This window comes from Cricetulus griseus, chromosome 7, assembly GCF_003668045.3.
Source record: "Cricetulus griseus strain 17A/GY chromosome 7, alternate assembly CriGri-PICRH-1.0, whole genome shotgun sequence".
NCBI lineage: Eukaryota > Metazoa > Chordata > Mammalia > Rodentia > Cricetidae > Cricetulus > Cricetulus griseus.
In genome coordinates this window covers 116102205-116113944 of record NC_048600.1, presented here as the reverse complement: position 1 = coordinate 116113944, position 11740 = coordinate 116102205, and the positions used below count along the sequence as shown (strand labels likewise).

Here is an 11740-nt window from a genome sequence, read left to right as displayed (position 1 = left end):
GACTCTCGCGGCCGGCCCACGAGCCGCAGAACCCTGGGGCGTGTCCCTGATCGAGACGTCGTCACTCCCGGGTCGCGGGTCCCCTCTCTCTCACCCTGGCTAAGGCAAGGGAGCGCGGGCACTTCCTTCACTGAACCCCACGCCTGGGGTAACGGGGACCCTTGGGCTTCACCCCCTTCTGGCTTCAAACCAGCAGCGTTGGCATCGGTTCCTTGGCCCCAAACAGACACGTATCAGAAACACGTCTTCCCAACACACACACCTGCTGAACAAATTCCCCACTCCAGGAGATGGATCTTTTACCCAGGGTCACAGGGAAGAGACAGCCCTACGCTGGGACACTTCTTTCGATGTCCATTATGAATCGGCATTGAGTTTTTAAAGCTGGGGCTTTAAGTCGCCAAGTTTGGCCGCTGACCCCGGGGGATTACTTAATCTATTCGCCTGTTTGCTGGCGAATAAAAGGGAGGAGGGGGTTACGGCGTCACAATAATAGTTTGAGCAGCTATAATTTTAGAGATCCGAAGTGTTTACAAATCCGTAACTTTAGAGTGTAAACACAATGCAAGTGGAAAATTCTCATACCTGACCTGTGACGGATGACAGTCAAAACACAGGTGCACTAAAAATTACTGTAGAAAATTACATTCAGGATATTTGTTTATGTGAAGCATTAATGAATTTCATATTTAGATAATCCCTAAATATCTCATTATAAGTATTAAAATATCCTAAAGTCCTGAGCATTGCAGAACAGAATATGCAAGGATTCTAAGGATTATTGGAAAGATTCCAGAAACATTCAAGGGGCTGAGGAGGTTCCTGGACCGTTAAGGTACTTAGCATGCACAAAGCCCTGGTTCAGTTCCTGACACTGAATAAACAGGCATCGCGGTACCAGAAGCACATCACTGAATGTTTTGAGCACTCGCGGGATCTGCGCCCAGGGCTGTGCGCTCTGAGGAGTATCAGGGTAAATTGTCTTCCACGCCCTCCTTTGCAGATCTTCCTGGAGCAGCTGCCATTCCGCTCTAAGCCACTTGGTGTCAGTAGCTGATTCTCTCCTGAGTTTCCACTGAAAGCAAAGGGCTTGGTAGATTACTTTAATCAAAGCTTCTCTCAGCGCAGCCATGGAGAGTGGCAGAGCCCCTAACTCCAAAGCGGTAAATCCAGAGAGTGTCTGGTAAATCCAGAGAGTGGAATCCAGGAATCCACACCTTGAGTCCAACTCTGCCACTTACTAAGGTTTGTTTTCTGTTTTGTTTTGTTTTTCACATTTAGGTTTTCGAGACAGGGTCTCATGTAGCCCAGGCTGGCTTTTAATTTTCTATATAACCAAGGATAACTTTGAGGTTGATCCTCCTGCCTCCACCGCACCTGGTTACATTGGCTCGGCTCTTAAGTGTTTCGTTCCCTAGGAAAGCTTATAGTCCCACGTCTTCAGGAAAACCTTGCAGGAGACTCTGACTTCTTTGCTCATAGCTCGAAGGGCATGAGGGCTGGAATTCCTCCCTCCCTGGGTGCCTGTCTGTGCTAGCCAGGGACCTCCACATAATACATTTCCTTTCTCCTCCAGCCTTGCAACATCAACTTTCCAGGCAGGTAGGGAGCTTCAAAGACTTAGCACAAACCAGAACATCCAGCGCAGAACTGCAAATGCTTGAGGGGAGAGAGAGGCTACTTACCCTGATCCAGTCATAGCACGGGGCATATAAGTTCCGTATTATTCCACACCCCATCAACATAGAGAAATTTTCTCTCAACTTAAAATTAAAATTTTTTACATGCCCAGAGGCAGCTAGACATGCCCTTCTCCTATTCTTCCATTGAGACTTGTTCCTGATGTCATAACTGAGTAACTATGACACCCCTACATAGGGCCAGCTAAGTGCCTCACAGCGGAGTCAAGGTGTCTCATTTCTGAAGTGAGACTAGCAGGAGAAGATGAACAATTCCCTGGATTACTTGGCCTACCCTGTTATCGTCTCTAATCACAGACAAAGCACAACCTTCAGGAAGAAATTGGACTTTGGCCACTACATACTGCACAAGAATAGAGTACAAATAGGTATGTGGGCAGTGGGCAGTGCCTCTTGGAGTTCTAAAAGGATCCACCAAAGAGGCAGTGACTATACTAGTCCTGGCTTTGGAGGGATATGGCCAAAGGCCAAGAGGACATTATGATCAGTGACACAATTTGTTTTCTACTGGAGCATCCGTGTGCTAGAAAGAATCAGTTTTTAAAGTCTGTAGAGCCAGAGTAAAAGAATGTGAGCACAGCACCCAACAGACTAGTAACACTGGGGAGGGATAGAAAAGGTGTCATTTCATTAGATTGAAAGGAAATTTATCTCTATGAATTTTGAGATGGGCTCACATAGCCAAGGTGGGGCAGGAGCTGGCTGAGAGTCAAGAATGAATTTGAACTCCTGGTTGACCTGCTTCCACCTCTGGGAAGCTGGGATTACAGGCCTGCAGGCCACCACTTTGGTTTTAGACAGTGGGCTTGGGTTGAGGGTCGGGGGGAATCAAGCCCAGGGTCCCTGGTGGGCTGAGTGCCTGGCATTCTATTGACTGAACTGCTTCCCTACCCATCCTTATGGAATTTCTAGCCCTCACTACTCATTCATATCAGTCCAAACTCTCCAGAGATGTCAGATGGGAAAATTCACCTAATTGAAGTTGCTAGACCAGATCTCTATTGGAATTCAAAGGTGGAATGTTCAATGGTTGGGGCCGGGTGGCCTGGTGGTTTCTAAAGCTGTTAGGATCCTGTTCTGTAGCAATGTTTTTTTGTCTTCTAGTGAAGCCTGCTGTGGATACCAAACCTCCAATGGCACACACACATCATATTTTAAAATTGAGCAAAATCCAGGTATTTTACTGAATTGTTTGAAGTTTTTGTTCTAAAGAGACTCAATTCCCCAGAGCCTTCTAAATACCCACCAAACTAAGGATCCATTAACACTCTCACCTGATACTCAACCCCAGTTTGTTGAAGCTCTGCTCTGGGGTCCACTAGGGTTCTCGTTGTGCCCCCTTTTTTCTCGAAGTCCCAGAGGAAGGTGATGCAAACCACTGTGGAGGCAGCACAGTGGCGAGATCACCACGGGGGGGTTTCTTCCCAGGGTGAACAAAAGAGAATCAACAAAATTGAATACGAAAATAAACAACTATGTCAGAAAATCGCCAATGCTCATCGCGGCCCTGCCAAGGTGGACTGCTGGAATGAGTATCTTGCGAAAAGGTAGACCTCTCTCTCTCTTTGCATTTCATTCTCTGGAAACTCCCTTCCCTTTGGGTTTGAGGGAGAGAGGATCACTTCAAAGGATGTTATTATGGAGAGAAGCAAGAAGTCATGCTACCGAGATTGACAGCTTCACAAACTGGAACCTTCCCCCTCACCCCCCCCCCGGTTCAATCCCACCTTTGTTGTCTTTGAAGAGAGCTCCCCTTGCTCTCTCCAGAGCTTGTCCCAAGCACACACTTGGGTATCGTTGCAGAATGCCCATGTGTAGTAGAGGTTCAGATGCAAGACATGAGCAACAGTTTCTTAGTTCTGGAGGCTGGGGAATCCAGAGATAGGAGGCGGCACCAGTGAATTCTGGATTGGCCTTGGTGTGGGACCTGCTTGCTTTCTTCAGAGACAGCTATCTTGACACTGGAACCTTAGGGCAGAAAGGGCAGGAATTGTCTCCCCTAACTTCTAGCATGAGGTTGTTAATCCCATCCCCAAAACCTCACCTCTTAATATATCATGTTGAGTGTTCTAGGTCAGGCATATGGATTTGGGGGTGAGGGGAATCTACAAACATTCAAATTCAGCATCATAACCAAGACGATGCTACAACATTCCAACAAACGGTTCCACAAAAATCCTTGACTAAGTTCTACATGCTAGGTAAGAACTAGATGCTGGGTGTCCCCAGAAATAGATGAAATGGGGAGCATTATTTCCCAACCCCAAACACTTGCAATCTAAGATATAACATTTGAGGAAAAAAAAACATACTAAAGCAGTGTGGTAAAGGTCAAGAAAGTGTACTCCGGGGAATGGCAAATGTGTGTATAGAGGAAGGGAGAAGTCCTATATCTACCAGGAGATCTCAAACAAAACTGAAAGCCAAGGGAAGGAGAGATTGCACCAAAACTTGACTCCAGACATGTATACCTTATCCGCAGGGAGCCTTCCATGCTTATAGACCAAGTTTCCAATCCTGGTTTCACATTATAATCCTTGGGAAATGTTAACAACATGCTGAGGTCGTGAGTGTTTTGTCAGAAACATAGATGAACACATTTGGGACTTTCCACACATCTGGATTTATCAAATAATAATAAATTCACAAGCTCTGAGCTCTTGTTGGCATCAATTTGCCCAATACTGCCACTTCGTTTTTGAAGCACCCTGGCTGAGATAAACAAGGGTTCTTTTATTCCTATCTTAATTACTATGTTAACTCTTAGATTACACATTACATGCCTGTACAGTAAATGTCTCTCTATGTGTCTGTATGTGCGGGTTACAGAATGATGACCAAAGCTGGGAAACTGACAAGGACTAAGTCTCTGTCTTGATGAGATGGCCTAGATGGAGAGGCTGCTGGGGGGTTGGGGAGGAAGAATCAGGTAGCAGGGTCAGGTTGAACTGCAGAGTTGAGTCCAGCATTTGAGGCAAAAGGGTCAGGCCTGGTCTAGTTGAGCAGATATTGGACAGGTGGATTTCAGATACAGATGGGTGAACAGGAAAAACAAATACAACTCAAGTGTCAACAGAGGGAACTGAGCTGTCCTGACACCCCTAGAACAGTCAGCGGTTCTCAGCTTGTCCCTTGGTCCACATATGTGGTCAGATGACAGGGAATTGGGACCATCAGCATCTAAAACAAGTTGTCAACTTCTTTATGGGGTCCAGGTGAGAGCTACACCCTTTCTGCAGTCTGGTTCTTGAGCCTAGTGTTTCTCTTAAGGTTTTAACATAACCTGTGTGCTCCTACAATTGCAATTCACCTGTATAAATGTATAAGATGGGACCCTCTCTACTCCAAAATAAGTAGATTAGCTGTCTGGGATGTGTGGGTGTCACTGGGCAGATAGTGATATTTGAAGAAGAGGCTGTATCCTCCAAATAGTGTCAAAAGCTGCTGGTGAGGTGGAGTCTCTCAGGACAAGGCCCGGGGTGAAAACAACTGTCTTATGCAACGTGGAGTAATTTAGAGTCAGAGCGTAATCTAGCTCCACACCAAGACCTAAGCCCTATCCCATATCAACAAATTAGACTTCCAGCTGGCAGCGAAGCTGAGGACTATTGATGGAAACTGAATGCTTCGTGTATCTTCCAGAGGGCACTGTCTGAGGCTTTCCTCTCCTCTTTCATCCCATCCAGGAGAAATGCTTTCTTCTTCTTCACCCACCCTGGTTTTGTGTTTTTCAGCTTAAACAGAGAAGCAAGGAACCGAGAGCTAGTGAGAATCACCATGGAAAACCAGGGCATTCTAAGGAGATTGGGTGACCGCAAACCCCACTATGAGCGCAGAGCATCGGAGATGGACTGGCAGGCACGTGCTCACTCTTGTCATAGTTCCAGGTGTCCCAGAAGTTAGTCTGTGCTCAGCATAGAGGCTAATCCCCGAGCAGCTAGGTCACTTAAAGAAAATCCTGCAATGCAAGCGTAGCTCACAAATGCAGACTGTGGAACGACCAGAGGCATCCTGGTGGTAAAGCTACCGAGTCAGTTTCAGAAAGCACTGGGCAGCACCACCCCCAAATTCATAGGAAAGGCTGAATGTACAAATGGGGGGGGGGTGTCAATGTGAGCCTGCATGTGGCTGATCAGCCCCAGTGACTCTTCAAAAGTGGAATAGGGAGAATTGGTCCAGAGGCTGAGGCAGGAGGATGACTCATTTGAGAACAACCTAGACTACCTAGTATTGAGACCCTGCCTCAACAACCAAGCAAGGCGGTAAAGCTCAGGGGAGCCATGAGCAATGTTTTAAAGGCGGCCTCTCCCTGCCTTTCCTAAGCTATCCTTAGGATTTAGAATTTCAACTCTCATACCTTCTCCCCCAGTGCACACATTGACAAGCCTTTCTGGTTGTTTTTTCCTTCAAGAATTCAAGGCGCTATATCAGAAACACAACAAGGTATCTTCTCAACCAAGAGGAATAGGTATGTCATTTTTATGATAGCACATCGCTCTACCAACGGCCAATGAGGCTCAGCTCAGGGGAGGAGCTTTGACTTTCCTGGAAATGGTCATTTTTTTGTCACCAGCTGTGAGGCTTTGTGGGAGTCTAAGGGGAAGTGATCTGTGCCAGGGGAGGGTGAGATGGTTCCTCAGGTGAAGGAGTGAGCCTCATGGCCTGAGTTTGATATCCAGAGCCCCATGTAAAGGTGAAAGGCGACAACCCACTCCACAATGCTGTCCACTGACCCCATGTGTGTGCTGTGGCAAAGAGACCCCCCATGATAATAGTTTTTTAAATGTTTTAAATTAAAAAATTAATAAACCTAGTCTTGAAAGCTAGGTCTAAGGTCCATGACTAGTAAAACACATGGCCATTTGAGCATTTTATTAGATAGGATTAGTGGCTCTGTGTCTTCAAGGAAGGAAGGAAGAAGTGGATGCCCAGGCTCTCCAAAGAACACTGCCACTGTTGATATCCCCTCTTCTCCTCCTTCTCCACCTCTTCCTCCCCTTCCCTCCCTTCCTCCAGACACAAGGTTACTCACCATGGAAAACACAGAGAAGACCCAGCGTTTCTTGGATGCTTATAATCTCAAGATACTCCGGAGTGACCGCATGACCCATCTTTGGGTGTTTTAATAAAGCTTGGCACACAAAACAAGGCAGGCACATGGAAGGACATGACAAGTCTTTTATTTGTATTCTACGCATGCGCCTGTGTATTTGTGTGTGTGTGTGTGTGAGTGTGTGTGTGTGTGTGTGTGTCCTGCATGTGGAGACCCATTCTGGCAGAGTCTTCTTTGACCACTTGTTTTTGAGACCGAATCTCTCACTGAACCTGGAGCTCCCTGATTGAGCTAGGAGAGGCGGCCACTGAGCTCCAGGGATCTGCCTGTCTCTGTGCCACCCCCACACCCGGCTTTTAAGTGGGTGCTAAAGATCCAAACTTGGGTCCTCAGCTTGTGTTGTAATCACTTTACTGACTGAGTCACTCCTCAAGTCCTAATTTGTATTTATGGGTGGCCTGGAACTTGCTAACTAGCCAAGGGTAATGTTACATTCATGATCCTCCTGCCTTCAGGGATTAAAGGCACGTGCCGCCACCACCTGGTACAGCAAGTGCTCTTAACTGCCTGTCTTCCAGTTCTGTCCATTTTTGCTTCATTGTCATAGATCTTGACACTCTCCCCTTGGGTGCATCCTTCTTTAAGGTGTCTTCTTGGTATATTGATTTATCTTCTTATAATCCCTCTATTTGTCCCCAGCAATTGTTTTTCTCTGCTCTGCTTTATCTGACATTACCATAGCCATTACTGTTTCAAATTCCATGTTCTGCCAACGTCTTTTAGTACTTTTCTTTCTCTACTATTTATTTATTTATTTATTTATTTATTTATTATTTGAGACTGGGTCTCTCTACAGAGCCCTGGCTGTCCTGGAACTCTCTTTGTAGACCAGGATGGCTTCGAACTCACAGAGATCCACCTGCCAATGTCTCCCAAAGTGCTGGGATTAAAGGCATGTGCTATCATCACTGTCACTCCCTACTTCTTAAATGACGCGTGTCGAGGTCAGACCTCACTTCCTCCCTTGTTTGAGACAGGGTATCTTTGTTGTTAGCTGTCATATGCCACCAGACCTAGCCTACCCTTGAACATCTGGGAATTCTCTTGTCTCTGCCTACCAGTGGCTGGAAGTACAGACACAAGCTACCATGCCAACCTTTTTTGGGCTATGGGGATTTGAACTCAGGTCTTCAAATTTGCACAGCAAGTGTGTTAGCTGCTGAGCTGTCTTCTCAGGCCCTCCTCCCTCCTTTTTAAAATACAAAAGTGGTTCCTGCACAAATATTGAGCACCACATATGATGGGGGTTACCTTTGTTTTGTCCAGCCAGTTCCGGTAAAGAAGCTTTAAAGGTGTTAGCCTGTTCTAGTTCCTTCTATGTTGCTGACTCATCTCTTGTGGAAGTTTCCACCCCTTCCTCGGTTCATTTCTTTGTTTAGAGCTGCCTTCGGGACAGGTCTCCACAGTTTTGTTTCCCTCTGAGAACTGTGTCCATCTCCCCTATTCCTAAGATAGACTCACGGAACGCAGACTTCAACATTAATAGCTCTTTGTTCTCGGATTGTGACGTTTTTGCCACTCCTTCCCAATGCAAAAATAGAACTTGAATTCCTTTCCTGCCTGGCTATTTTTTGCTGTTCTTAAGGTTGGTATTCTTCCCCCTTAATCTTCAGTCTCTAGGAGATTAAATAGGCTGTGTAAGGGTTTCTAACTCAAACTTGAAATTTGATTTGATCTACTTCTTGAACTGTAGGCTGGCTTTCTCCAGATTGGGAGTGGGGGTGTTGGCTCAGCCACCATTCCTCTGAATCTTACTGCCTTACCTTTGTCATCTCCTGCTAGGACTTTAATACTATAAATATCATATTTTTTAGTTAATCCAAGTTTTAATTTTGATTTGTATGTTTTGCTTCCATAACTTAAAAAAATGTGATGTGTGTGTGTGTGTGTGTCCATGTGTCTGTGTACAATTTGGGGACATGTACCATGGCATAAGTGTGGGGGTCAGAGGATTTAGTGGCATCCACCCTTGCCTTTGTGTTAGTGGCCACACCCCTTTGGGCATGGCTACAGGTACAGATCTAAATTGAGAATTCTCAACAGAGGACTCTCAAATGACTCTAAGAAACACTTAAATGGTCAACATCCTTAGTAATCAGGGAAACACAATCAAAATGACTTTGAGGTTCCATCTTAAACCTGTTAGAATGGCTAAGATCAAAAACACAAGTGAAAGCTCATGCTGGCAAGGCTAGATGCCACAAGAGGACGGAATTTTGGAGTCGGCTTCTCTCCTAACCTGCGTTCCAAGGATAAGTCTCAGGGGAACTAATTATTGATGTCATTGTGTGCACTGTTGGCACAACTGTGTCACCACATTGCCAGAGCCCCCAAGTCTCTTCCCAGGCAGCTTTTACTGTACTCAAACTCCCTGTATGGAAGGTGTTTAACTGTATTTAGAGGAGGAAGAAACAGTGAAAATGATTCCATACCACCTTGTCCTAAAACCACTGGCCTAACTAAAGGAATTGATGGTTACAGAATATATTCAAAGGGCAGAGAAATGGAGGAAGAAATGGATCGACTCACCAAACAAATGCAGTTGACTGGTTCTTAACTGTTTGATCCTGAAATGGACTTTATATGTATGCTGAAATTTATAATTGTTAAATATATCAAGAGCTGACATTGTTATGCCTGTAATCCCAGTACTTGGGAGGCAGAGGCAGGAGGACCATGAATTCAAAGCCAGTTTGGATGAGGCCAGCCTCGTGGGATCTGTCTTTAAAAAGCAAACCAGGAGCTGGAGAGATGACTCAGTAGTCAAGAGCACTGGCTTCTCTTCCAGGGACCTAGATCCAGTTCCCAGCACCCACATGGCACACAGACATATGTGAAAGCAAAAGAACCCCACACACACACACACACACAGTCCACATACAAAGCAAACAAAATATCCTCTCACTGCCTTGGGTGCCTGGTCCTGTGACTGGTGGCAGGTGTGTCACTGGATAAGTATGTGCACGGTTCAACTGTCCACATGCTGTAAAGCCCTGGGGATATACATAATATCAAAAGCACTACTGTCTGAGAAACACGTCTGAGCTGTGATTGACAGGGGCTTAAAACCTCAAATATCTCTTTTGCAAGGAATGGGCTGGGAGTCAGGGAAGACTACTCACCACTGGATCAAGGACAGCATGCACCGATACCAAAAACTGTGTTGAAAGAGCCAAAAGCAGATGAGCTCTGTAATGGAGTGATGTCTGCCATGGGGGCAGGTCGGGCAGTGGCAACACATACAGGATCCATTTAATGTTCTTGACCTTGAAAAGTCCTCTAGAGATCACATTCTTTTTGCTTATAGACACAGACCAAAGACTTCACTGTTTAATGCCCAAGGAATAAAACGGTGTTTCTTGGGAGGCATAGAGCTGAACTGGTGTACAGGCCAGGGGTGAGAAACTTTTGCTAATCTTTTTGCTGGGGGCTCAGAACACACATACTGTGGGTTGGATTGGGCTTGGATTTGCATTTATACACACTCCACCAATACATATTTGCAAACTGGTACATTTATTTTTTGGAATAACATTCTCTGCTTTGTATAAACAGCAAAAGCATGCCTTCCAGATGACACCTGTCCCCTATCCTCTCTACTCCTGTGGATCTCACAGCAGACAAACAGCTGAGAACATAACTTGTCCTGGGAGAAGGGAAGGTACTTTAATTGCTAATAAACCAAGTCCATTTTCATACCTTACCTCATAATCTACACTGAGTTACTACCACCTCATCTGAGAAATGGCTAAAAGTATGAGTAAGCAGAAAATGACTCTTAGTATGGCACACATACTTTAAAAAGTCACCCAGTGCCCAACACCGGAGGGCAAATCACCCACGTCAGACTTTCTGTAACCAGATAAGGTCTCCATCGTGCTGCAGATGTGAGACAGCCAGGAATGAGCTCTTCCTAAACCGTCATCTGCCTGGGAGTGAACTCAAGATCCCCGCTTTCCATCCCCCTTCTCGAGGCAACTGCCTCCCCCCACCCTGGAATTCTGTGAAATTGTTAAGTACTGGCTAAAAATTGAGAAAGGAGGACCCACCCTTTTGCTAGAAAGTCCTACAAATGAGATTGATCACTTACCTGGTGGTAAGCCAAAGAGTTCCAAGAGTTCTTGTGCAAGAAAGTTAGCTGGAATTTTGTAGATGGGAAGCAAATGGTATCTTGCACATATATAAACTGCATCCTTGGGCTGGAGAGATGGCTCAGAGGTTAAGAGCACTGGCTGCTCTTCCAGAGGTCCTGAGTTCAATTCCCAGCAGCCACATGGTGGCTCACAACCATCCGTTATGAGATCTGGTACCCTCTTCTGGTGTGCAGATACACATGGAAGCAGAGTGTTGTATACATAATAAATAAATAAAATCTTTAAAAAAAAAACTGCATCCTTTCAGTCCTAGAAGTTGTAAACATACTGCACACTATTTTGGTCATGAGGCAATATAGCATAGTGGTTAAGGATCATATCTTCTGTGAGAAATTTTGAGGCTCGAATATACACAGCTGTACCATTATGCATGTGCAGGTATGTGTGTAAGTGCACAATGTGTGTGAGTTCATAGGTGTGTAAGTGCAGACTAGCCAGTTCAAAAGTTTCCAGAGATTCTTTGTTTCTACTTCCCATCTCCTGACTGAAGTTCTGGGGTTACAAATACGCACTACAAATGAGGCTTGTATGTGGGTTCTAGGGATTTGAACTCAAGTCCCACCTCCTCAGCCTTGTGCTGTTTTGGTTTTTGGTCCCCCCACCCCCGCCTGTGGCTGTGTAAACTTCCATACATGATTTAAAGTTTCTAAGTCTCCTTTCTTTCCAAAATTGTAGAATGGGAATGGTAACATTGTTACACCATCATCTTGGTGTATTTACAAAGACAATGCGAAAGATGCCTCAGCCTTGCAGCTAACACGGGACTGGTGGCT

General features: G+C 45.5%; 1 protein-coding gene across 1 annotated transcript; it reads left to right on the top strand.

Annotated features, from left to right (window-relative positions):
- The first annotated feature begins 1013 nt into the window (after positions 1-1013).
- Cfap97d1 (CFAP97 domain containing 1) lies at positions 1014-6168 on the top strand. The gene is made up of 6 exons (XM_027427702.2): positions 1014-1245; positions 1879-2068; positions 2805-2875; positions 3129-3247; positions 5435-5558; positions 6112-6168. Exons 2-6 carry the CDS (start codon positions 1945-1947, stop codon positions 6166-6168), a joined length of 495 nt encoding a protein of 164 aa, XP_027283503.1. The 5' UTR covers positions 1014-1245; positions 1879-1944.
- The last annotated feature ends 5572 nt before the right edge of the window (positions 6169-11740 follow it).